Here is a 27,415-nt window from a genome sequence, read left to right on the forward strand (position 1 = left end):
AACAAGCAGTATGGAATGGAAAATTTTCCACTGCTTGGCTGTGGTTTGGTCTACCTAACGGACTTCCGCTGCTTTGATTCTAATAATAGATATTATTGGGACCCTAAGGATGGCTGTCTACTCCATGGGATTTACGAGTAGGAATCCCATCAGGATGGCCTTGCTGCAATTAATCGCTGCTCATTGGGCGCTGGCCATTGCTGTGGCGTTCGTCAATTGTCAATTTCAATTTGCATTTGCATTTTGTGCTTGAATGTTTGCCGAAGTATTAATGCGTTCTTTCATATTAAATGATTTCCCCTCAGACGACTGGCTTCTCCATGAAATTAAGTCAATTGCAAATGTCTCAAATGTATTCCGGCTTTAGTGCTCGGCTCTTGTTTGCCCAACACTTGGCACGCACACGCGGACCCGCATCTATACGTACATAAAAGTGTCCTTGTACTTTTACATAATAAATCAAAGGCAAGCGAAACGTAAGGAAGCGGAAACGAAGTGCCGGCCGCAGAGTGTGCAGCTGCACTCTAACAGAGCTCTGGCCACTGCCACTGCCACTTCCCCCACAGCCCAACTGATAAGAGCCGGCAAACCGAACAGCTGTTCGCTAACAGCCACAGAGAGAGAGAGAGAGAGAGAGAGAGTCAGAGAGCGCGCGCCCAACGGCAGAGAGAGAAAGGCCGCGCCAAAGGTCTCTCCACTGTAAGCTGCAACTGTAAAGCGCCTTGTAGTTGACTAGGACTAAGCCAATTGCACAATGTGGGCCGACGTCGACGTCGTTGACGATGACGATGACGATGGTCGCTGTCGTTGGTGCTGTCGTTGGTGCTTTCGTGGCTGGTGCTGTTGTGTGGGTTGCAACACGAGGGACAACGATGCCTGCAACTACAACTACATGGTACACAACCCTTCGCCTGCCACCCAGCTGCGCTCGTGCCCGAGTGCCCATTATACATATCCCTGCATACAAATACATACACAACTACATCTACATCTACATCTACATTCATTTATATGCCTGTGCATGTGCGGCGTTTATGTGTTGGAACTGCTTGTGCTGTGTGCTGTGTGTGCTGCTTCTGCGGCGGCTACTGGCAGTGCTGCGCTTTCCTGGCCATGGCAGAGTCGTTGCAACAATCGCAGCCTGCACATCCGCCAGCATTCAGTTGTACGCGGCTGCTCCTTCAGTAAGGACGCACAGCACTCCCTTCAGGCCAGGCCCCAGCCAGACGACAGTCACTTCCACAGTGCAGTGTAAAACGAACTTGTAACTTGAGCAAAACCAAATCACTCAGTAGAGACCGCATCCTGGCCATGCCATGCCCTGCAGTAGCAGCAGCCGCACAGCTGGGCAGCAAAGCCGGCAAGCAGTGAGCGCTGTAAGCAGTTTACAGCCCGCCAGCATTACATAAATGCTAAGGCACTGCTAAGCGAGATAGCGCGCCGCAGATAGACTCGTTAAGATTCTGCCAGCTAATCACAGCAGCTAATTAGCCAGGCCCAGACCTTGCCACTTGCCACTTGCCACCATCCTACCTACATTCAGTGACTCGCGCTTTTGTGTCTTCTGTGCATCAGTGTTTCCTGGCGCTCGTTTTTGTTGTTTCTCTTTTTGTTGTTGTGTCGTGTGCAATTTGGTCTGTGAACATTACCAAGACACTGAACTACTGAGCTACTGCGCTACTAACTAAAGCCAAACTAATTCATATTAACTTGTTGTGTGCTCCAGTTGCTGCAGCCAGCCAGCCTGTGCAGCCTCAGAGTGCATTTTCATTAAAGTCAACAAGTTGCAGCCACATAACGTCAAATAAAAGCAGGTGAGTTTGCGTTTGCCACAGCCTCAGCCACAGCCGCAGCCACAGAGTAGGGCATGCTCGAGAGTTACTTCAAGTGTCTGTAATATCCTTTGCTATATGGTTAACAATTTGCCAGAACTTTTCCTCTGTGATACTTTCATGTGAATGAAATGTGAAAATATGCAATTTTACACTTTGCTGGCCAAGGTTTCTTAGCTGTTGAAGTCTGCAGATTTGTAAACACATTTCATATTTTCGATATCTTGAAAAAATTGACATACAGTTTGCCAAGTCAAATGTGGTCTAAGATTTCTTTATAATATTTTCAAAATAATTTTATTAGCACTCAAATGAAATCTAGATTTCCATGCAAACAAAGCAAAAATTAAGAGGCAGCGAAAAACCTTTCCAAATAAATAAAAAATTAATACAATTTTTAGCAATTAAATAACAGAAAATGAGAATATTTTTGGCTTATGTTAAACCAAGAAAAGTCTGTCAAGCGTGCCAAAAATGTGCTAAAAAAAGGAGTTTGAACAAATTATAACTATTTTTTGTATATAAATTAAATCATTTACAGGAGATGTCTTTGATATCTCTGAAAAGCTCATAAAACTATATGTACATATGCTAAAAAAAAGAGGAAATAAGCACAACGAAATTTCCACTAATTTGCATTAAACAATTTTATTTGAATAATGTTTTTATGTTCAGACAACAATTGTTTAACATTTTGCCAGCAAACTTAGGAGTGCTGAAAGTGGGAGTAAAATAAGTCAAAGAATATAAATAAAACGAATAAATATTTAACTCAACATCATTTTAGTTTTATGGCGGCACAATAATTTAAACTCCAAATAAATTACTCTCAACCTTTAAAAGAAAACCAAAAATGCAGGCAGCTGCAATATCAAGTTTGTTTGTTTTATTTTTTGTTGCATATATTTTAGCACAAATTGTGGCTGTAGTGTAAGAAATCTTGTGTAACTCTTGGCCAAGACTGTGTGTGTGTGTTGTGTCCACAATTTGGTGGAGAGTTACAAGAGGTTGCCAGTTGGGTAAGCAAAAGGTACAAAGCGAGTAATCTCTCTCAGGGGCATAGTTTGATATTGGATTTGCATTGGTTTATGAGTTCATGGAAATCAATATAGCCAGCGGGCGATTCTTGGGAAATTTATGCAGAATGGAAACTGTTTGCACTGGGGACGGGCTCCTGCCCCTTCCAACTGGACTTCCAACTCGCAATTCCATTAGGGCTGTAAGGCGAAACCAGTTACCAGTTACCAGTTGTAATTGCAATTAGTTTTATCGTAACTGGCAGTCAAATAATCAAAATATTTTCGCAAGCTTATTCGCTTCTCTCGAGCGCCTTTGTAATGCAAAACTTTTTAATCCGACGCCTTGGTTTGTTTACACGAGCTGCCACGCCTGCACAACAATGAGACAAACAAAAAATAAGAAAAAAATTTGCATATTTACACAAGACAATTTACACACTCAGCCAGGCCAGGCCAGGCCAGACCCATGGCAGACTGACAGACGGACTGCCTGACGTAGGGCTGCATGCGGCGACGGCGGGGTTTGAGTTGCGAGGGTAAGGCAGTGCTGTCTGGTTGGAGTGTGACTGGCTGCTGGGGTTGCTGCAGTGCTGACGAACTGTTACAAAGGTCCAACAAGTTAGACGTGTATGTGTGCGAGTTGGATGTGAAATATGACATGGACAAGTGAAGTGTCGAAGAGAAGTTACAATTGTGCGGCTGCTGGGCCCCTGAATTGAGGTTATTCCCCCCCCCCCGCCATGCTGCCACGACGGATGTACAGCTGCCGTGCTGGGTGAGTCTGTAACTGCAGGCGGGGAGCAGCCACTGACAGAGCGACAGTCTGTGGGTGGTGGCAGCGCATACGGAAGTAATTCGATTTTCGTTGGCATGATAATGGTGTTGATGATGGGCTCAGGCCCCGAATGACAGTGTTGTATCATTTCTCAACCAGAACAGGTTCTGCTTCCGTGACCCACAGGCAGGAGAGGACAGGCAGGAGTGAGTGACTTAATACATTTGTGTTGTGTATTTTATTGAGTTCTCTTCCGGTGCAGCATACACAGACATGCCCCATTATGATGCACAATACCATGCCGGCCCCCCCGGCACTGCACCCTCATGGAAGTCAAAGTAATTTCATAATTTATTTACAACATGGAAATTAACAAACACAATCCGCTCGGTCCACAGGCGACACATTGTGCGAATTATACAATTACAATGTTTAAAGAGAGGGGAAAAGAGAGAGAGAGAGAGAGATTTTCGTTGCACTCGACAATTATAGAATTTTATGTTTTATGTTTTTACATTTTATTGTCATTAACAGATTTTGTGCATCAGCTCCATGTGTGCGTGTTGGTTTTTGTTTGCTTACATGTGCGGTTTAGTTAAATTGGAAAATTGCCATAATACGGAGTGTAGTTAGATAAAGGGTTTTCTGCCCAAAAATTACATAAATCAAAGTCCTAAAAACGGACGCTGCAAATGTAAATGTAAATGTAAACGGTGTTCACGCAATTGAATCTCTAATCAAATTAGTCTTTTTGGGACTGTAATTAATTTTGGTTGCGTTGGTGCATAAAATGGCCAACAAAAAGTCGCTCCAATGGTTGGATTGATTACAGAGAGCTCACAGAATATGTCTATAAGAATATATAATACATTTTGAGCATGTAACAAATTTAAAAAAATATCTAATGCAAGGTTTAACATCTATTCGCGGCCAACAACAGCGATTTTCTATTCCAAAATAATCAAAATTTGTGCATCCATTGTATAATTCAAGAAAATACTTAGAACTTTGCAGCTGCCAAAATACGCAGCGCACATTATGGAAAACAACTGCATTTCTCTGGCAAGGGAACCTCCGAAATACACTTTCCAAAATTAAAAGATTACCATGAACTCCACGCTACTTGTTGGTATTTTTCTTATTTTTTCCCTTGTACATGTGCGGGAGGAGGGCAAACAGTTAATGTCCGGCCATAGATAAGTTCTGTTTTTGTGTTCGTTTAAAGCTTCGCATACTCGTAGCTTATTAGCTTAAAACGGATAAAGACTCCTCGCCAGTTCGCTCTCTGACCCACAAAATGCGTTGCCAGTTTTATTTCTTAACTCAGCCAAAAAAAATCCGATTTAAATGTATGAGCGATAAGCTGCAGTGTGAGTGGAGAATTAATGGAGAACTTAGTTTTTGCTGCAAACTTGAACTTTATGTCTGCACTTGTAGGTCTTTTTTATAACAGAATTGGCACTTTTCATGCATAAAATATAATACAAAATATGATTAAGAAACAAATTCATCTTTGCTCTTTTTTGCTCTTCCTGTGGCATACTTTTTGGGGCACTCCCTGGCACATTTTATGTCCTTGCCTAAGTAACTGCTCAATGTCTGCTGAAGACGACGCCCTGCCCCCATAAAGGGCATGTGGTGTGGCATGTTGCATGTGGCAGTGTGGTGATTGTCTTCTGTTTGGCTTGTCTCCTCCCCTTTGACCTTGTCTCTTGACCATGAATAGCTGAGGGTGCTGCCATTTAAGTGAGAGAGAGAGTCGAGTGTTTATGTCATCAAGAAAATGAAGTTATGCTCATTATTATATAAGTTTAAGTGTGTAATTAGCAATTAGATTGAGTTTAATTTGTGGAAGGAGTTTGATTTCATCTCTAATATCCCAGTGATAATTTTTTGTGCATTTTTTCTACATTTTGTATACCTCACTGATCTGCTTATGTTAGAAAGTTTCTGCCTTTGGCAAAAACCTCAAAAATATATACATTTATTTGATTGGAAAACTTAGTTCTAATTCCATTTGGAATTGTGAATAAAAAATCGTGTTGTGGCTGCACTTGAGATCCATACAATATGCAAATATTTGGCTTATAATTGCCAACCAATTTGTCGGTTTGCTTGGACACCTCAATTGTGGATGCATTTTCTCAACGTTTCCGTTTATTTCCCCTCTTTTTCTGTGCTACTTTTGCTGCTGCCTTTTTCGGTAAACAATTAGTGCGGCAACCACAAATTGTTAAATGAATTTCTGTGCTGGCATTTTACAACCCACTTTCGGCTCTTACATAAGACTGAACGGGATAGGCGATGGGTGCGGGGCTGCAGCTGCCAATTAAAGGAGACAAAAATGTCCTTTTACTAAGCCAGTTGCCTCAATAATTGCTTCAATTTAAAAATGCATGAAAAGTATTTGAGCAAGTGCTCAGAAATGCTCAAAGTAATAAAATGACTGTCTCAAGACAGTGTTTAGGGGCAGGGGCGCACAGTTTGCATTTGAAAATTGCGTAAAATGTTTGGTCCTGGTTCGGGCTAACATTTTGATTACCTAATGCCCATGAGCAATTTTATTAGGCCTGTGGTTTTAGCATGTGTCTTCGTGTCTCGGTGTCTCCTTAGGCATATTTTCAGCATTTAGTTGATATTTTTCTTGGCCTGCATCAATATTTAATTTCATTACAAGCCCAAAGAAGCCGAAAGAGCATCCACAATGCCACAGCATTGCCATGGACATGGCATTTGATCAATTATTTAAAATATCTCTTGCCCAGCGCTCCTCCTATGGCACTTTGAGCTCTGGTCAAAGTCTATTAGTTGGCCCAGAGAGTGTCTGGGCCAGGCTCGATTAGTTGGCCACATTGAATGCCTGTAAATAACATTCAGCTAAGTGTCCTCCTCTGGGAGTCCTGCTCGGCTTCTGTGTGTTTGCACCATTTACACCTTTGGGGGGCACTGAGAGGCTTCCACTTGCTTGTGAAGCTTCAGCTTTGGCTTATCCAATTTTACAGAATTTTAAGCACTTCTGCCACGTGTCGTAGGGGCTTTAAACTGCAGTGTCCAGTGCCCAGTGTCCAGTCGTGTCCACTCCAATCCAGGCCAGACATCAGAGACACAGCCAAGTGCATTTTATGTTCAGCTGCTGCTGGCCGTGTCCACATCCTTGTTCTGATGCAGGGACAGAGATTGGAGACTGGGACAAGGGCCTGTGCGCTGCTGCTGTTGCTGCCTGCTTAAAATGATAACGTTGAAAACGCTGCTCGTCCACACAAGACAAATGTGCGCTATTGAGGCGTGAAAATATTCCACTATCAACACACAAAAGCAGCAGCAGCAGCAGCGGCAGCAGCAGACCTTTCCTTTTCCACTTAAAGCTGTGTGTAATTTTCCGTGTGGGCTGCGCTCTTGCTGTGTTTATTTATGGCCTTGGCCAGCAAAATTCTTAAATTATCTATGGAAATGACCTAATGCAGCGGCAAAGTGGACGCTAACTCGACACTGATTATGGCCATTGCCTTGACTTGCCTTTAACAGAGACAACAGAGAGAGAATAAGTGGGAGAGGAAGGCCAACACTCAGTCGGTGGCAGTCGAGAGACATCTACCAGACGGAGTCTGAGAGGCGCCGTGATCATCACCCCAGACTGTAATGGGATGTGGCACACAAAAGACACACACACAACATCTTTTGTGGCAAGTTCTCAGTGGAGTGGAGAGTCCTGACCACGTCACGAAATGCTCTCTAAAATCATAGCACTAAAATAATTGAAAAGATTTATTAGCAAAGCAAAATCCTTTGCTGTCCACAGAACGATTTATTGCGTTTCAATATTACACAGCATTTTACTTTGAGATATTAAATTGGAATTTGGCAATGCAAAATCGAGTAGGTGACACAATTCTTTGGCTTATTTTTTAAAACAATTCTGTCAGAAATACATGCAATCGATGGAACTATAATTTTGGCTAATTTATCATTGGCTTGTTTCCAAAAATAAGTTAGCACTCAAATATTTAGTGACTTCAAATAACTAGGGACTTAAATAATGACACTAAGACTAAATGCCTTAAATTTGGAACTCACATTTATGAATTAATTTCACACCATTAACCACAGTCCCCAAAATGCACTGCGCTGCTTCGAAAAACATACCCATCGCTTTATGATCTAACCCGAATCCGTTCGCATATTTACTCTTCTTTGGAAAACCAAATACTCGACTCGCGTAGAGTAAACGCCATGGAAATTGGCGAAAATCCCGCAGACAGATTTCCCCCCCTTCCCGCTGTAGCTCTCTTGGTGTCGCCTGCCAGCCAAAATCCAAAAAAAGCGACAAAAAAAGGAAACAAAGATGAACAAGAAATATGCAAGAACTGTATAGTTGCGTAGTCCGACTATAAAATACCCGTTACAGAATGTGAAAATAATGTAATTGAAATTTAAACAAAATATATGGAAATAAAGTCTGCTTGGCTTGGCTGCCAGTTTTTGGGCAGTTATTAAAAGAAACAGAAAAGGGCAGAAGTTCATGGTGTGCCATATGTTATTTTGTCGCTGGGATAATTATCAGATTATTATGACTTTATTATTAACAGGCTTTATATTCCGTGGGTAACGCAAAAACGAGCAAAGGAGAGAGCGGAGCGCTTAGCCAGATCCATGAAGAAACTATATAAGGAGGTCTCGTCGGCAAAAATAAGCAGAACGTGCGAGTGAAAGGGCTCTCGCTGCAAGTGTGAGGGCAACGACAATGGAGTGTGCTGATTAACCATTTGAAGGCAATGTGGAAAAACATAATAATTGTTTCATAATTTAGTTTTTAATAATTTGCCACATGAAGCAAACGAGCACTGACAATAAGGAGAACCAACAACTAACTCTGCCACCGACGAGGCCTCCTTATAGTTACTTCATGGCCAGATCCAGCGGGAGCGAATTAAGATGGAGCGAAAAACAGATCTCGATTGGATTTCGCTTTGGAGCGAATTCCCGCTTGCTCGCTTTCAATGCAGCTTGAGAACTGGCCGCAAAGTTTCTTCTTTCTTGTACCTTTTCTTGTGTATTATTTCAAGACACAAAAGCTCCCACATTATCGTAGTTGTCTCGTTTTTATATCTTATAAAGGCATCGATTTTAGCATAAAAATTCGTTTATTTTGTTGCTGATCAAGTGGGAATTTAAGCATTTTATGGGTTCGGCAACGCCTTCTTCCGTGTCTGTCACATGCTTCTGAATGAAGGGAGCATACCCTTGCACTCCATCAGTATTGTGTTGAAAAAGCAGGCAAATGCTGCCACAGCAGCAAAAACCAACGGAGCAGCAGCAACAGCAGACACAGCAGCACGACTCAGACCAAAACAGAGACAGCGACAGAGTCGGGCGCATAGAAAGAGACAGAATCAGGAACAGCGACTGGGAATGGAACTGGAGCGTAGTTGGCGGTGGCGACGGCGACGGACTGAAACTGAAACAAGAACAGCGACCCAATTTTCGCAAAGTAAAATCACAGTTTTCATTAACCGCAATGCCAGACGGCGGCGACAGAGACTGGCTGTGGGTGAGAGAGTAGGCGGATGAGAGTGGGAGAGAGAGTGAGCAAAGGTAGAGCGCAACACTGTCGCGCGACTGTCAGCGGTTCGGTTGGAATTACAGCACCAACAGCGGCGGCGACTAGGTGGCTGGCTGCCTGATTGCCGCAGAGATGTCATGTCGATACCCCCCCTCCCGCAGCCACCTTCCAGTCCTTGGCTCATTTACTGTGCACTCTTGTTGTGTCTTGGCTGTCACATCCCTCATCTCTGTGCACCCTTTTTTTTGCGCTGCCCGTGTAACTTGTCTACCTGCTTCTTTGTTTGCTCGGATTATTTATACAGCAAGGTATGCCTGATGATTTGTTGTTCCGTTAGTTCTCAAAGTTTAGCGGGCCTGCCAACAAAGAGAGCGGGAGAGAGAGAGAGAGAGTCTGGAATTTGGCTCACCTTGGCCGGAGCGCCAAGTTTTCACTAAAACTTTGAGCAACGTCCCGAGACCGGACCCGGGCCCAGGCCAGTTTAAAGTTTTGGTGCCAGCACGGAAATTAAATGCCATCGATAGCCGGTGCGCCGGCAAATGGCACACGGATATCTGGCAAAAAAAAACCTTAAAATTGAGAGGATATCCTACGGTCAAGTGTTTGTCATTTGCAACTAATTTCCTTTTGAGCAAACCGTTTGGCTTCTTTCCGCCGGCGCTCGTCTTGTGCTTTTCAATTAGCAAAACTCAAAGTTCCACCAGCTCAATAATTTGCCTGCTCCAGCTCCAGCTTCAGTTCCTTTCTCCTTTCTGGTGCCCTGCTCCGAGGAGCGCCTAAAAGCCAGCTGAATTTTTCATTAGGCAAAGATAAGCCAATTATCCCCAAACTGCTACAGACAACTCATCCATATCCATATCCATAGCCATATACCGTTGGCAGATCCATGTCCAGCACATTTATAAATAGCAAGCGGCACAAAAATGCTGCTTTTACTTTTTGTGAGCAACGGGGAGGGGGTCAATGGAGTGTGGTTGTGTGCAGTCCTTACAACTGTGACTCCTCGACTATCCTATTTATCGTGTGCGTCTGCTTGTGTAACCTTGCAGGAGGCAACTGTCGCTGGCATATGCTAATGCCAGCAGGCTCTGAGGCACTCTTTTCTGGGCTGCTGGTTGGTTGCTCAATGCACACTGAGAGAAATGCGAGAGTTAATGTAATGCTAACAATGTTGCCTAGGAACAGATTCGTATACCACTTATGAGAAGTTGTATTAAAATTATTTTCGCACTTTCCACTCCTTCAAAACTCCCCCCACGGCAAGCTGCAACAACTGCTTGCTGTAACAACTGCTTGCTGTAACAACTGCTTGCTGTGCATATTTTTGGCACAGTGTTGACTCCTTTGACTGTGTGGCAAGGCACTGCTAAATATGTATGCCAAATGCGATTTGCATATAACGTTTTGTGAAACGGTTTTGCGAAGTAGCTGCCCAGGGAGTGCGGGCATGGAGGGCAGGCACCTGGCTGCTACTGGCGTCTGTCTACTGGCCGTGTGCTGCCTACTGCCTGCCGGCTGGTATGCCTTTTAGCCAAGCCATGTTACGTTGGATTTTGCCTCATTTTTCTTCTCCTTTTTTTTGGGTGCAAGCAGTCGGAACTGGGAAAGCGAGCCATGACTAAACAGTGCCACTGAATCGCTGTATGAGTATAGGTGCGTGTGTGTCTGTGAGTTTACTTTGTGCAGTCACTGTGCATCCGGTATGCGAGGGGATTGTCTAGCCCCCGGGTCACGTCGCCAGGCTGTGCGATGGTCAAACAACGGATTGTTGTCAGTTTTGATAGCCAGAAAGGATGCTCAGCAGGCTCAGGTTATGGCACCAGTTGACTCGCCAAGACCCTCAGCTGTGCAATTGAACTTTCCGTGGCTGGTGTGGAGCTGACTGTGTGCTGGAGTGGATGGATTTGGCTTATTTACATGAGAATTAGATGAAAATACGATAGATTGGCGAGCTGATTGGCCATGGCGTAGACATGTCATTAAAATGCTAAAATCTTACAGAATATGCATACAATTATGCCAAAATGTACGCCCATCCCCGATTTGATTGGCAATCAAAATAACTTTCAATTCATTTGATGGAAATCATATCAGTATCAGTATCACCATCAGCAACGATGCTCGCCAAATTGTTCGCTTTATGAGGAGCAGCTGCCAGGCTCAAATGGAATACATCGAAAACGGGCAGCAAACGTTTTGTCGTAAAGGATGAAGGAGTTGTATGCCCGGATCCAAGTGCTGGCCAGCCAAAGGCATTGCTGGAATTCCCATTCAACTTCAGCCCGAATCTGGCTTGTTCAGCTCTTTGGCCAAGTTGCACGATAAATCTCAAACCAAAAGTTGTGTTGTGTGCGGTCCACACTGTGGAAAGATGTTGGACGGTGGCAACAGGGGGCGGGATGGCTATCAGAGTCCAAAAGATTGTGTAAAATATGCAGACCTTTGGGGCCGACCAGAAAGCGGCAAGGCACAGAGCAGCAGGCACCGAGCAGCGAGCAGCGAGCAGCCAGCGCTGAACCACTGGAAGTTGACACAACGTCACAAAGCGCATTATGATGATCAACTCGATTATGGCCAAGAGCAGACAAGACAGTGTTGCCCGCTCTGTTGGCCAAATCGCCATACATTATCCACTGATAAATTACAAAGAGAACAACTACAAACAGCGCAAAAATATGTGAATTTAGTTATTTTCTTTTGTTCTTATTTTTCACCAACTGATTCTGAAGGCAAGAAGCCAAAACGGATTTAGGGCGTAACAATTTCTTACACGGCACCGAGTCTCAGCACTGGGCAGCAGCACTGTGCAGTAACTTTTATTGGTATTTGGTTTTGGGGACTGCACATCCCTTTCGTTCCCTTTCGATCCCTTGGCACACACACAAAGGCAGCTGACGGGGAGGCACAGTAAACAGTCAGACAAAAGGAATTCGATTTTCAGCTATTTTCTATTCCAAAAACGAAGTTCTAGCCGCTGGAAGCAACCTACTTACGACTTTGGCCACACACTCTGCACTACTCGCTCCTCTCTGCTCCGGACAAGGGCCATAAACACGTGATAAAAGCTTTACTTGCAATTTTAACTTTGCTGCCGAGTGTGGGCCGAGCCGACAGAGAGGGATAGCAACAGCAGCAGCAGCAGCAGCAACGGCAGATGCCCGGCATTGTTGTTGGTTCTTTTTGACTTCTTTTGCTTTCCATTCTTCAGCCACTGTTGTTGCAATTTCTGTGTGTTGTCTGGCTGTCGGTCTGTCTCGCTGTCTGTCTGCCTGTCTGGCAGTGTTGAGCGTCGGAGCGGCGCCAAGGGCAGCCATTTTTCATTGGCGGGCGTATGTGACGTGCCAACGAAGCCGCCGCACAGTGGGCCCAGTGGTTGCAAAGCGCATGCCAAAAATTATAATACGCAATTGTTAAATGCGCGTACATTCTGTGCTGGTGGTACTTAGGTAATCCCGAAAAGGTGCCAGTAAGAAGTGCCTGTCTGTGATGTATATTTATTTACTTCTATATTTATTTACTATTTTGTCTACACTGTGCGGCTTTTGCTGGTGGCTGTTACCGCTGCTGCCATTGTAATGTGTCAGTCAGTCTGTCAGTTAGTTCGTCATAGCAAAAGATTTCTTGTCTGCAGCCCTCCTCTTCCATTCTGGCAGCTATATATCTCTCTTTTGCGCTCTCTCTCTCTCTCTTCGTATCTCCCTGGTGAGCTGCTTAACCGTCTGTCGCCTGTCTGTTTGACAGACGTTTGTCGAGGGTCATTTCATTGCATTTTGGCTGCAGTTGTCTTTTCGTTTGTTTACGAGTTTAAAGATGCGAATACAACATTATAAGTTGGCTCCTAAACGTGCTTGGCCGATAAGATTGTCCTTCCACAAATGTTTGCCATCTTCTTACAGTAATAACCTTCAATTGAATCATAAATCGTAGTATCTTTTGCCATATTCCTTTTCAAATTTCCATCCTTCCCCCATTAGTTAGAGTATTCACAGATCTTCTTGCCAAATTAGTAATTCTACGCGGAAACTTTCTTTGCCTTCTCAGCTTCCTTTTCTGGCATGTTTACTGTCTGTTTTGTTTTTCCCAAGCTTTTGTGCTCATCCCCCCCCCTTTTTGTAGATTACATAGATTTTATTTTGAAAGCGCAGGGAGAGAAGAGAGCATCCACAGCAAGTAATTGGGCGCAGGACCGGCTCGTGGTTCATTTCGATTCCGCTCGGAGTTTCTTTTGGCACAGAGTCAAGCGCGATGCTGGCTCGGGCTTCGCCTTACATAAATATGCCACTTAACAAGCCACCAACGTAAACGTTTCTTATTCCTTCGAATACTTCGCATTGATTGCCCCTGTCATGGATGTGTGCCTCCGGGATGGATGTGCCTCTTGGTATGCTGTGACACTCTGTGCCACAGTGAAGTAAACACTTGCGGGGGCTGGCTTGAGGACTGTCTTTAAGTGCCGAAGTATCGTCTCGAGCAACTATCGCTTTGCATTTGCATTTGCTGCAGATGGCCGCTAAAACACAAGGCTCTCCGCTCATCATCGGTAGCCGTTTTGCAATTTATTTAATTCGATGTTTGTTTTCGCAAGTGCTGCGAATAAGCAAAAGATATAACCAGAAGCACACATTCTGACTGTGGCTGGCACTGCGATTCTCATTCTCATTCTCATTCTCATTGATTTGAATATGTCAGCAATTTGTGTAGTTTTGTGCAGCAATGCGCCCCCAAAGCTTACCACTCTGAAGGACCCCTCGAATGCCAACGCCTGGCACTGGGGGGAGGAGGGTGCATGCTGCGTAATGCAATGTAAACCAAACTAAACCAAACCAAACAATTTAAAATCATGGCATGCATTTGGCTTCAATTCAATTTAAACTGAAATGAGCGCGTGGCCGGCATGCATCTGTGTCGTTGGCCAGACGAGGGGGACTGATGTGTGGGATGCTCAGCAGACAGGGCGGCAGAGAGGCTCGCAATTATTCCAGAGTAAATAAGTGTACGTGTGTGTGTCTGTGCACTGTGGTTTGAGAGGCATTCGTCACTGCGATGACCACACTAAAGTCTTTCAATCATTGAGTACAAATTAAGCAATCCTTAAGGTATGCAAAGGTACTGAAAAAAGAATTTTCTTTTTTGGTGAAACCCGTACAGAAGAGTCATCCTCTTCTTCCATCTATTCCCAATTTACACAGCTAAAATGTAATCTAGAAATCCCTTAGAGAATATTACAGCTGTAATCTAAACATTATTCAGTGCTAGAATAAATTTGCTTTTACTTGGCATTCATTTGATATGCGGCCAACAAATTGAAAGCAATTTCATTACAAAAGTTTTCGCACCGCCAAGGCTGCAGCTGGGCGCACTGTAACGATTACAGATTGAAGAGTTGCAGCGGGCTTTGAGCTATGCTTACAGAGCGGCGCGCTGTTAATGTAGAGCCAAGCAGTTACAGTGCGCTGTTAATGTGACGCCAGTTACACAGTGCGCGCGGGTGCTGTAATGCAGTTACAGTGCTCTGTTAACTAGACTGACATCAGCGAAAGAGAGCACAACATGGGACAGAGAGAGAGAGAGAGAGAGCGAGCAGCAGGGAAAGTAGATTTTGTAACTCGTAAATTTGCCGTTAGTTATGCATTTTTAATACGCCCTCACAGGCTGTGCAAAGTTGAGCCATTACAATGCTGCCCCCGCCCATGCCATTGCAGCCTTATTGACACTTGCACCCAACTGTGTCGCGTTTGCACAATTTATGGCCGCAATTTCCCCATTGAAATTGAACGTTGTTTCTATGCTGATGGGCAGGCACCACGCAGCTAAACCAACATAAAAACCAAACCAGCACATGCCGGGCATAACCTTAAATAAGTGAGTGCCAAAACTATTCGTCTCCCCGAGCATTTATAAGCGCCAAAGATGCGAGTTTGACAGCATAGAAGTGTCAGGAAACAGGAACGGGTAGCCGTACAAACAATTGCAATTTTTGCTCTGGCCAATTAAAAGTTTCGACAGAACAACAAAGTGGTGGCCGAAAATGTTTCGACACTTGGCTGCCTCCTTTCGTTTACCGTTTTTGGCCTTACATATTTGCCTTGTTAGCGTCAAGTTTGTGGGGGAAATGGCAACTCCAAGTATTTGCCATGGCAATTTAATGAGAAAATGTAGGACAGATCACCCATCCATCCATCCCATTCACATTCACCGGCTTATCTTCGCAGTAGTCGCCGTCATCGTTGTCTTCGTCGTTGTCGTTGTCGAAGACTGAAGCACTACTCACAGCCGTCTGAGTGCCAGCATTGACTGCGAGTGCATCCTTTCACCCACAAACCCACAGAAGCAGAGGCAACGTGGCACACAGCACAGCACAGCAGAGCACACCACACGCAGAGCAGAGTTCATGTCCCACTCGTGCTGGCAACTCGTGTTCCTGTTGGCCCTTTTCAATAAATCACAGACCCAAATCCGCAAATGTCAGCGAATTCTATTGCTGTACAACTTTGTTCACAATTCGCCAACAACAGCGACAACAAATTGGCGTGGATATAAATTATGACACCTCAATGACAAGTGCAAAGCGATTTGCGGACAGTGTGCACAAGGGCAACAGCAATGGTAACAGCTGCACTAACAGCAGCACTAACAGCAGCACGAACAGACCTCTAACAGCAGCACTAACAGCAGCACGAACAGTGGATAGAAAAGCAGTGATGACACTGAGCCTGACTGAGTTTGGTTTATTTAAATAGGCAGATCACGTTAAACTAAACTTAAACTTCTTGCCAACGATTCTGCATGTAGCACAGCATTCATACAGTAATGGAATGCTTGTACCTAAAGTGCTTTATACTCGTAGTAAAATTAAATGTTTGGCCTTGTTTAGGCATTCCCCGTCTACATTTTTCACTCTTTTTTCTGTGTCTGTGTGTGCGTGACCAGCGTAGACTTTAAAGCGCCGCTAGGTGTCCTGGCCAAGTGCCACGAAAGTCAAGTGCAAGAAAAAAGTGCAGCAATAAAGGTGCGAAGGGAAGCTGAGGAAGCAGTCCCAGCCCTCCTTCAGGCTGCCACTGACCCACCGCCCAACTGCAATAAACTTTTGTATTGTGGCCCTTGGACATCTTTATAACTTGGGTTGCAGGGCAGGGCGGTCACGCCTCGCCTTTCAGTACCACAACCTGAGGCACTTTAAATGCCTTTTGGCTTTTATGAGCAACGCTTTACGTGCCACCACAACAACAACAACAACAACAACAACAAAATAAACTTCAAGAGACGAAAAAATAGTTCATGGGAAAAGGGAAAAAATATTTAAAATTTGGAACATCAGTCGATTGGGCACTTAAAATGTTTATGGGCCAATATGCAGGCAGCCGACACTCAATTGCTTTTTAGACAACACAAAAAGGTCCACAAAATATATATAAATATGTCTATGGTATGTAAAAACATGTGTAAACATTCCACGCAGCCAAGTGTGAACAGTTTTTTGCGCATAGTTTCAATTAAACATTTTATTGAGTGCATTTTTGGTGTGTTGTAGAACACAATTTATTTTTAGGCAACGTTTCAGGCATTGAGACTGGCAAATGCTCTGTGAATGTCCGTGATATAAATTCGCCAGCATAATTCAAGGAACATTAGGGAACTCCCTGAATGCTCCCTCCCTTTCGACTTAATGCAGACATAATCATGCCTGCACTTCAGCCTCGAGCTATTCAATGGCCCAAAAAGGGCCAATCTAATGGCATTTCTGGCTAAAAAATACATTTGGTTACCATTGAAAGAACATTTTTGCATTTGCTGAAAGCACAGTGGCAACCAAGCTTCATTTTGCGCTCACAATAATAAATTAAATTCAAATATGCATAAGGGTGTGAAGGGTTCAAATATGCATCATTTGGAAATCTTTTTGGGATTCAATAAGCGATATAAAGTCTAAAGTCTATGCTGAGTGGAAGCTGCTCTCAAGTCCTTAAATATTCTAAAACCTTTTCCACATTTTCCAAGATTTTATAACTGTTCCTGGAACTGTATGCTTCGTCCCACTGTTCCCAAAAAAACTGCTCTTAAAATGAGCCCTTTTGGGTGGCAAGTCAGCTCTTTAAAGCGCCAGCCAGTAGCTGCCACTTGGGGCACCGACAAAATGTTGTCTTGTCATATAATTCTCACTTTTATTGACAGACACAAGCTGCCAGATTTGTGCACTCTTATTTGGAGCGTCTGCGAATTTGTAATCATTTTCCGCACGGCCTGGCTGCGGTCGTCTGACGACTGTGTCTGCCAGTGCTGAATTGCTGGCTGAGACGACTGCAATTGGAGCAGCCAGACAGGCAGTCAGATGAGAGCGGGAACTAATTAGTGCATTAGCATTTAGCGGCATGAATTCTGGCGCAGTGGAGAGTGGCGAACTTTCACCGTCGATGTATGTGGGTTAGGCAAAAGTTGATTCGTTTCTTTTCGGGTTTTTTGCCTGATGGGCAGGATATTGGCATCCATTTGGAGATGCTGACAGCTGCTGCTGCTCCTGTAATGCTTGACACAAATATAACAACTGGGGCGCCAGGGAGCTGGCTGTTGCGGTGAGGTTTATGGCTTGCGAGGCCTGCATCTGGTGCTCATTAAGTATCTGCATATCTGATGGATGCTTACTTACGGATGTGTCAGCTTGAACGCAACTCAAGGCAGCTCAAGGCTGAAGACATGATGATATCGATTTGCCGTGCCACAGACTGATGATTGATTAAAATTGCCCCCTAAGTAACCATGATGAGTGGATGGTTCGCTCACAAATCAAACGGAAATGCAATTAGCAAATCCAATGCAGCAATTGAAAATTTAAATTTAAAAACAACCACAAACTGGGGAGCGCACGGACGAGTTGATTTTCATGTAAAACAAATATCACTTAATGTGGCCACATTCCCAGCGGAAGGAAGGAAGGGAAAGGAACGGCTAATGGGAAAGCAAAAAGGCACGTAGCCAGCAAGCAGTGTCAGCAAGCAGCAACAACAACAAGCAGTCGGCAAGCAGTCAGCAGTCACTGGTCAGCAGCAGCAGCAGCAGCCTCCCCTTGTCCTTGTCTGGCACAACTCACATATCGTGGGGGAGTCCCACGTCCTAGTCTCCTGAACTAGCCACCCGGCACGTGTGCGTGTGCGTGTGCAGCTCGTAAAAAAGTGTGCATCAGGTTGCAACGAGCAGGGTGCTGCCGTGTGGCATTAATACCAACTGTCGACAAACAACAACAGCCGCACCACCAGCAGCAGCAGCAGCAGCAGCAGCAATAATATTATGAGAAAGCCAGCCCAGAAGGCGGACCATCAGCAGGACCACCTGGTGGTCTTAGCCAGGACAACACAGACTGTTCCGTCAGGACAGTGGTGCGCAAGCAGTGCAGCAATTGCTGGGAAAATGTTGCTAGAGTGTCAAGGAATTATCTTACAAGTATAAGTTTCTAAGTAGAATTCAGACTCAAACAAAATTCTGATAATTGCAGCTGCTATTATGTTGGATAACTTATTTAGTTCCCATGAAATTCCATAAATTTTGGTGCTGTAAATGCATTTGGAACCCCATTTTGACCACGCTGCAACCACTGTGCAGCGGCTTGACCATTGCCCATGGCACTTAATTTTAATAAACAAAATACTCGGCGCGCGTGGAGCAGCCCCAAGGATGCAGCGGGGCTGTCGTGGATCAGCAAGAAGGAATGGGAAGGGTGCCCCTAGCCCAGCCGCAAGGATGAGGCGGGTGCTGCTCGTGTGCCAGTCAGGATGGAGCGACGACTGAATGACGATAGTTAGAGTCACCTTTTTCCGGACTGTGGGTTGGCTGCGAGTAAAGGAAGGAATTCCAGTCACTGATATGAGTATTTTTTACTGCTCTGACGGAGTTGTAATGAGCCGCACGAGAAATGCAAAAAGTTTTTCGGCAGCTCTCGCAGGTAAGAGCGCAGCCACAGCATCCGGCACCCCAGAGATCGATGTCTAACCATAACTCAGGCCAGTGCGAATGCTGGGAACGGGTTCTGGTAGGTTTTTGGTTTGGGCTGAGGTAAGCAAACTCCTTCAGCTTCAGCTTCAGCTTCGACTTTGACTTTGCGTTCGCTTTTCGACTCGCTCCCTGCGAGCACACGGGTCGCACGTGCTCTTGTCATTTTACTTATAAAACTTTTGGCGTTGCTTGTTGTTGCTGTTAGGCGTTGGAGCGCTGTGCGCTGTGTGCTGTGTGCTGTGTGCTGCGTGTTGTTTTGGCTGCTTTTCAATTTTATTGTGAGTAAAACACAACTGAAACTGTAAGAGGCGTCGGAGTGGTACGTGATTTACACCTACACCAGGATGTGCATTTTGTGGGTGCATCATTTTATGATGGCTCCCTGATCTACCCCCCCCCCCCCCCCCCCCCCCCCCCCTCTGCCCAAAAACCGTTTTTACTCCTGCACTTACCACATGTCACGCCCTTTCGTGTGTGCCAGCACTGCCTTACCCACTGTGCCTGCCACTGTCCCTGGCTCTGCTTGTTTTCCATTTAAAGTTTATAAGTCTGGCTGTTTGCTTATATTTTCGTTAATGCTGCTCATCCGCACATGCACATTCGTCTCCGTGCACCTCTGCTCCTGCTCCCCATAGTTGGGCTCCCAATTTTACGGCTTCAGTTGATTTGACTCTTACGTACGTGTTGATGCAAACAAAATCCGCAGCCTGACAGCCACAGCTTTTGGTCATGGGGCATTGCATTTGAAGAATATAGCATCCGCCGTGTGTCCACTAACCACTGTTCCCCGTCCGCTTTCCCCGCTGCCCCATGGCCACGTCAAAGTCAAAGCCACGCGCCGCGCATTGTCATTACACGCGCGGACGCTTACACGATTGAAGGTTTTGGGTTCGACTCGGGCCTCCTCACACACAGGCACAGCGCCAAGCGCCGTAGCCCGTAGCCTGGAGGCAGCCAGCATGCCTGCACCCCGCTCTCTATGCCGAGGATGCATTGCATTTTAATGAAGATATACGGCGCGCGTTGTTGGCCCTGTGAGAGAGTGTCACGGCGCACTGCTTGCTCGTGGCTTAGTTGGAAAATTTACACGCCGCTTTTCACACCGCATCGCTCCAGCACTCCAACACTCCAACTATCCACAGCGGGCCTGTCAGTCAGAGTCAGTCGGACCTTCCCAGCTCTGCGTTTTCCACCCATTTATATTTATTTTCCTTTTTTTTCTCTGTGTGTCTTTGACGTCTGCGGGCTGGGCGCGTGCCTTTCATTTTGTGCCTGGCCAGCGGCATTTGCGACGTCCTCGAGTTAGCAACGCCCCCCCGACGCCACCCTCTTGTTTGTTTTTGCTTCTGGCTGCCCCTGCGTGCGTGTGCAATTTAGCTGCCATTTTGGTTAGTTTTGTAAAATATTTGAAAAATGCAAATCGCATTTTGCTAGCGTCGAATTTTTTATTAACATGGAATTCAGTGCGGGTTTCGTGATTTATTTTGTGTGTGTGGAAGCTGCTGGTATTTTTTTCAAATATTTTCAAATTAAATTACATTGATTGACAGGCGCAGCGCGGGAATTAGTTTTTGCCCGAGCGCTTCTTGGTATTTAGTGCTGATCATTTCTTAATATTTTACACAACAGTAGCTTAAAGTAGGTAAAGATTGGCTTCAATTTCTGGTAGTTTCTGGTTTCTCAGCTGCTTTTCGCACTTGAATCCCACCGGCAAGCAGTGCAGGTTAAAGCAGTTCGCTTGCGTGACGTCACAGGCCAATGAGCTGCCATAAAACGACGTGAAGTACTCACGTTTTATGCTTCCTGTAAACACGTCACACAAAATAATCCACTTACAGGCTTTTATCACTCTCTTTTACACGGTTTTGCCAGGTTAAGTAACTGCGCACAGCAGAGGCCATGCTGTTAGGTCTGCTTCTTTCGCTGAGTCAAAGCAGAGAGAAAGGATGGGCATGAAAATTTGGTAGAAAAGAAGCAACTTTATGGGTACTTTGAATGGTTTAGCTACAAAGTAGTTGCTGTCCTGGTTAGCCTTGAAGCTGTCCTCCATTCCGCGACATTTGCCCTGCTTGACTGTTCAGTTCGTCATTTCCTGCCTGTCCTTAGCTTCCAGTGTTTAAAAATGAAGTACAATTCTTAAGCTGATCGGATCGACTTAAAGCTTATCCCGCCGCCGCCTCTTAATTGCGGAAAGCTCTTCAACAAACTGACGACTGAGAACTCTGCTGGTCACATGAATAATGTACAGACAGTCGGCACACAATTCGCCGAGAAAAAAGTATGGAAAACTTTAACTCATTTCTTTGTCTGTTTGATGCCTTCAGCTTTCGTTTCTCTTTGCTGTTTGCCTTGCCAACTTCTTTGCGGCTTTTGGGCCGCCGCCTTTGCCTTTGTCTTTTCGGCAACTTTTCGCATTAATTCTGTTAATAATTTTTAATGTGCGCGCCGAGCAATGCGTAAAGTTCGACAACTATTTGCACATATGGTAGTTAAAAATTTAATTGCACTGTCAATATGTGCCGCGAATGTTTCGGTTGCAAGTTAAATTTTGCATTACAAATTACTCACCCAAGTGCCACACACATTCCTGATTGGGTGGCGGAGTCCCGGCTTCTTAAGGTGCTGTCCAATGCAGCAGTTGCTTTCCATACACTGCGGCATGTGGCAACGATTTGGAGCTGTCAATGCAGACCAGGCAACAGCTTGACGTGTTAATACGCCAGCTGACACCCGACACACACACGAGACACTCACACACATGCCAAATGCCTGGCAGGAATTCCTGGCAGTATTTATGGCTGCTCGCTGCCTTTGCCGTTTTGCCTTTTGCCTTTGCCGTTTTGCAGTTTATTAGCCACGTGCCGGCATTGCTCAAATTCCAACAGAATAAAACAGCTATGCCATATAAATGCAAATACAAAGGCATTAATGCATATTTTACAATGCATAAGCAGTGCATGCAGTGCAAGCAGTTCAGGCTTCAGGCTTCAGGCTTCAGGTTTCCACTAAGCAGCTGCCAAAGTGCTCGAAGGAGTAAAACTATGCGAAATACTTGTGGCAGTCGAGGCTGCAGTTTAAGTTTCAACAGAAGTTGAGTGTTGATCGCCGCTAACCGTTAATTGCGTGCGAATTGAGGCGCGGATATGGCGTGATTCTGTTTAACACTTAAGCGAGTTAACTTTGGAGTGCAACACGCATGACAACTTGCTCAACAAATGCCCGTTCACTTTTAGAGCTTGCATTTACTTGGACTCCTCTGAACTCTGCCTTCAAGAGGATAGTCAGTGGGTAACATAACTGAAAGGGGAACCTTAAATAATATACATACATACAAGCAAAGTGCGTTCTCTTTTAAATTTACGTATTTTTGAGAGACTCTTTGGCATCGATCAGTTCGCTTCTGCTCGCACTCGCTGTTATTAGCTCTGTTAGCGGCGGCCGTGTTATCGACTCTGTTAACGGCTCTGTTAGCTTGACAGACGCTGTTACGCCCAGTGGCTGCCCAACCAACTGTAAATGCTTTTACTTAATTTTATATTTGGAAATAATTGTGTTGTCTTAATGCTAAAAAGAGCAACTTACGACTGAACTATATTTGTAATGAATTGAAATGTAAATTTGAGTAAAAATTGAAATACCAAAAATGTTCATCGAATTTCTGCTCCCACTTTATTGGCCAAAAAATCTGCTGCAAGTCAGTGAAAATGGCCATGGACCTTTTTAAAGTTATGGCCCTGGGTTATGCTGGAGTTTAAGGGATTTAAACGCACACAGCAATGATGTTCAATGGCAACAGCAGCCAGCAGCCAGCTGCAGCCGGCAGCAGGAGGAGGAATCTGTCTGGAGGCGGCAGCACAGCCGTCAGAATTTGAATGGACTTGTAAATAGTTTGGCACTTGGAAATAAATTACAAGCGGCATATCTGTAAATCGCTTACAACCAACAGAATACGCTCCAATTGAATGTGTCGTTTGGTTCGAGCGGAGATTGTGTTTGATTAGCCTTCGATCAGTGGCTGGTAAACGTTCGCCCGGGCCCTCCAAATGGTTTATTTATGCTGTGGACTTGGGCAGGACTGCTGCGACAGCTGTAAGCGTGCCACGAGAATCTTTACAAATTGGCAATGGCCAAAGTTTGGCCGGCAGGCAGCTATCGATAAAAGTTGGGATGCGCCGCGGCCAGGCTCCCCCGGCGCTTAATTTCAAAGTCAAGTAACGGCGGAGTCTCGTCTTTGCATGCTGCCACCACTTTGATTGCCTCACTTGTGAGTGCCCCATCTGGGGGCAGGACTCGCCTCGGCACGCCAATATTTGGCAACTTTCAATTGCATTTCCTTGCCACATTAATTGGATGACTTTTGATTAAAGAAGTTGCGCTTAAATGCGTGTTGGAGTCGGCAACAGGAAACCAAACTTAATCTGACTTTTATTGGCTACAAAATGCAATGCAATATAATTATGTTATTTTGTAAATTTCAAATGAAATATAATCAAATTACAAAAACAATCAAAGGTGCAGTTTTATGCTGGCTGTTGGGTGGCCAACAACACAAATTTCGTGACGAAATCGCAAAGTTTGAAAGCCGAGCACGTAGCGGCGAGGAGCCACGATGCGGATACGGATACGGATACGGATACGGCCATGGACATGTGCCAAAATGGAGACACACACACACACACACACATGGCACATGGGCACACAAAAAACCGAGCACGTAATTGGCCATTAACAGCGACCGCCGCACAAAGGACTGGCTTTTCTCTGTGTCGATGCGTAGATATGGTTTGGTTTATTGTTGCGCTAAGCTGCAGAAATTGAATTAAAAAGTGCGAAAATTGAGTGCGAAAGCAATGAGCAGCGCTGCCCCCGGCTAAGCATAAATGTAAAATTAATTTCATTTGCATTTTGTTGATGTGTTTTTAATGGCGCTGCACGTGCGACGCTGATTTAATTGTGGCAAAGCGAGGTGGGACCTGGACACGGACAAACATAATCCCAATAAAATGCATTTTTCATGTCAAACGCCTGAGCTGGCGGAACAGCCTGAATGCACGCACAGGACTTTACGGAATTGCATGCAAACAAAGGAGTGGAGTGGCCCCCCTGCACATGGCAATGCAGCTCCAAAATGGTCGGGTATGGGAGGCTGGAGACGTGGCCAAAGTGCCGCTGCTCCGGCATTATGTAATAAGCAAAAGCAAAGCAACATTTTGCCTTGAAAAACTAATCAAATAAACGAAACGAAACGAAACGAAACGAGTCAAAGACATTTTGGCAAAGCAAACTTCAAGCCACAAACAGAGAGGCAGAGAGAGAGTCCATCAAGGCAGGGGCGGAGCTAACAACTGTTGGCATTTAGCTAAACAAGTAGACGAAACCGCTGACAAACGCTCCACACAGCTGCTGCCCTGTGGTCTTTCGAGCACATTTTTCCTGCTTCCACAAATTCAATTTATTGTGCAGTCTTAAAGAGAGCCACAGCCAGAGCGTTGCATTAAGCAATAAAGCAGCAAAAAGGATTATCTCTGGCACTCTCCTCCTGCACTCGCTCGCTGCCACAAGCGAGGAGCAAAAGTCAGCCAAAGTTGCGCTGATAAAAAATAAGAATAAGAAAAACTTTTCTAACTACAAAATTATATGAAAAAAAAGCCAGCACAATGGAACACAAACTTTGCTGCTCTGACCTTAGTTGCAGCTACAAATTCCGCCAAGTCCGCCAAGTGGTTCAATTAATTCAAAGTTCGAGCTCGAGCAAAAAGGGCAAATGACACGGCGCAGGGCTCTTAGTAGTAATGTCCACAGCCAGTCCACGGCAGATCCACGGTGGATCTTCATAATGCTCCACCTTCAGGCAGCCAACGAGCCACAAAACGAGTGGAAATTCGTTGCTTTTTAGCAGCAAATTGGATTCACTTTATTCACTTTCTTTGGCCTCTGAGTTATCCTTCATGTTTACCACACAATAGAGGATTTATGCACCCAACTATTTCGAGCATTCCTTAATCCAATCGTTTCAAACCTAAAGCTAAGAGCTTTGGTACACCCAAAAGCGAGTCAAAAACCAACATTCAGTGACCCTGAAGTTTGCTATTTTGTCTTAGACCCAAGCCATAAAGCCTCATCACTTGTACACACGCAAATGTGTGTGTGTGTGTGTGTGTGCCGCTCAGTCAGTCAGCTCTCAATCCTCCACGGACGGCGCACAAATGTAGGCAACAAAAAGCGTCGGCGGCGGCTGCTTCGTTGTTTGGCTGCTATTGTTGCCGTCTGCCAGCTTTCAACGCACTTAGGCATACACACACACACACATGCATCATATCTTGACTCATTAACAGCCCCGAGGCGCGTCTCCCGACGCTGAGCTGCGTTGCAAAAAGCGTTCCAGAACAGAGATTACTTTGCCTGCTGGGCTGCTGGGCTGCTGGGCTGTTGGGCGCTCAATGCCTCAGTTCAGTAGGTGACACCAATGCGCGTAGGTGTTTGCTGCCGCAGCGGCCACACATCGTCTGGCCTATATAGACTGCACACTCGATGCAGTGCAGTGCAGCAGACTGCGTGCACTTGACGCTATTGCTCCACATTTCTTCCGGCCATTGCAGCGGAGAGTGTGCCACACACTGCTGTTCGCCAGCTATTCGTGGAGCCTAAGGGCCTGCCGTGTGCCCCTTGAAATGCTTTTAAGAGCCAGCCACAGTCGCTGTGCAAGGTATGCCCAGAGTCGTCATAGATTTCGCTTACTTCTTGGATGCCGCGCTGTGCGTTTTGCCATAGATACGCGAAAGAAAAGTAAGCTAAAACAATTCGCACGCTGGCTGCTTGTAAAGTTTTGCCATCTGAAAATGTTCTTTTCTTACACGTAATTATGCAAAAGTTAAAAGCAAACCCCTGTCTCGCCAGGCAGTCAGCCGCGCGGAAAATCAGTCAACACTTGTGGCCTCGTTGTCGCGTTAAATTATGCAAAAAGGCAAACCCAACATGCGACAGGCTGCAAGCTGCAAGGAAGAGTTCATTAAGGAATCGCAGCTTATATTGGTCACTCCGCGGAGTGTTTACTGTTCCTTCCTGGGCGCCATAATTGCGCCTGAGCTGAGGTCAATTGGTTGGAAATTGCGTAAACACGACAAGTGGGCCTAAGGTCCAGGGTCTGTGGTCTGTGGTCTGTGGCCTGTGTAATCATTTAATTGCAAGTGACTTCAAGTGCTTGGCCGGCTTGATGGACGGGAAATAATGTGCCGTTTGTACAATCAGGGATTAGCAGGATTGCTGCTTGATTTGCTGGAATTTATGCCTAAATGCCTAATGCCTAAAGCCAGGCAACAAACAGGAGGAAAGCAGCTACAGAAATGCCCGAAAATGCAGCCAAAAATCGAACCCAAAACCTCCACTTCATGGCTCATTGAATGCGGCAAAGTTCAGGCAAAATCTTCCCTCATCTGTGGCCCTCTCCAGCAGCAGCAGCAGCAGCAGCCACTCCCACTGTCGCGTGTGTGTGGGAGTCGGGCGGCAAATTGGCTGGCACTTTAAGCGACAAGCCGGGCACTTAATTACACGTGTAGCGTTCAGTTCGTGTGCTGCGCGGGCATGTCCCTTGCTGTCAATTATGGTGTGTCCAACATGTGTACTGCAGCTGCAACAGGCAATTGTGTGGGGCTCTGGGTTTGAGCATCAATCACGGCGGCATGTTGAGAATAATTCCATTGTCGCAAGTGAAAAATTAAGTGACACGACTATTAAATTAAGGAAAAACATGTAAGCGGGGGAACTGGGACTCGGTTTGGGGTCCATCGTTTAGTCAGTTGCATCCAAATGGTTTATTGACATGCCAGGCAATCGCTGAATGTTTGCTTTTAATTTCTGCACCCAGTCTTGTCATGGTTTGTCGACTGCCCGCTAACTGTTGTTCCCGTTTTTTGCAGCCTTTCCGCTTGCAACATGATGGCCACGTCACAGGATTACTTCAATCCTTACGCCCTGTTCCGCGGTCCGCCCACCACGCTGCGGCCGCGTGAGTCTCCGCTGGGCGTTGGCCACGCCCACGCGCACTCGCACTCGCACAGCCACAGCCACATGCACGGGCACGGGCATCATGCACACGCCCATGGGCATGGTCACAGCGGACACGGCTATGCAGCGCTCGACCTGCAGACGCCGCACAAGCGCGGCATCGAGACCGAAGTGCGAGCGCCGCCGCCGCCACTGCCGCCGCCACCGCTGCCGCCGACTTCGCCGAGGTAAGCCCCGTCCC

General features: G+C 45.6%; 1 protein-coding gene across 2 annotated transcripts; it reads left to right on the forward strand.

The window, feature by feature from the left end:
• The first annotated feature begins 1,295 nt into the window (after positions 1–1,295).
• On the forward strand, positions 1,296–27,411 carry LOC117589477 (sex determination protein fruitless-like). Of its 2 annotated transcripts, XM_034281418.1 has the most exons (3): positions 1,296–1,814; positions 15,280–15,290; positions 27,092–27,411. In XM_034281418.1, exon 3 carries the CDS (start codon positions 27,103–27,105, stop codon positions 27,403–27,405), a length of 303 nt encoding a protein of 100 aa, XP_034137309.1. In that variant the 5' UTR covers positions 1,296–1,814; positions 15,280–15,290; positions 27,092–27,102; the 3' UTR covers positions 27,406–27,411. The 2 variants fall into 2 exon arrangements, with proteins under 2 accessions (XP_034137309.1, XP_034137310.1); XM_034281419.1 differs by lacking the exon at positions 15,280–15,290 and having other exon boundaries at positions 27,087–27,411.
• Positions 27,412–27,415: the final 4 nt, after the last annotated feature.

The sequence above is a fragment of the Drosophila guanche genome, unplaced genomic scaffold (assembly GCF_900245975.1).
Source record: "Drosophila guanche unplaced genomic scaffold, DGUA_6, whole genome shotgun sequence".
Classification (NCBI taxonomy): domain Eukaryota; kingdom Metazoa; phylum Arthropoda; class Insecta; order Diptera; family Drosophilidae; genus Drosophila; species Drosophila guanche.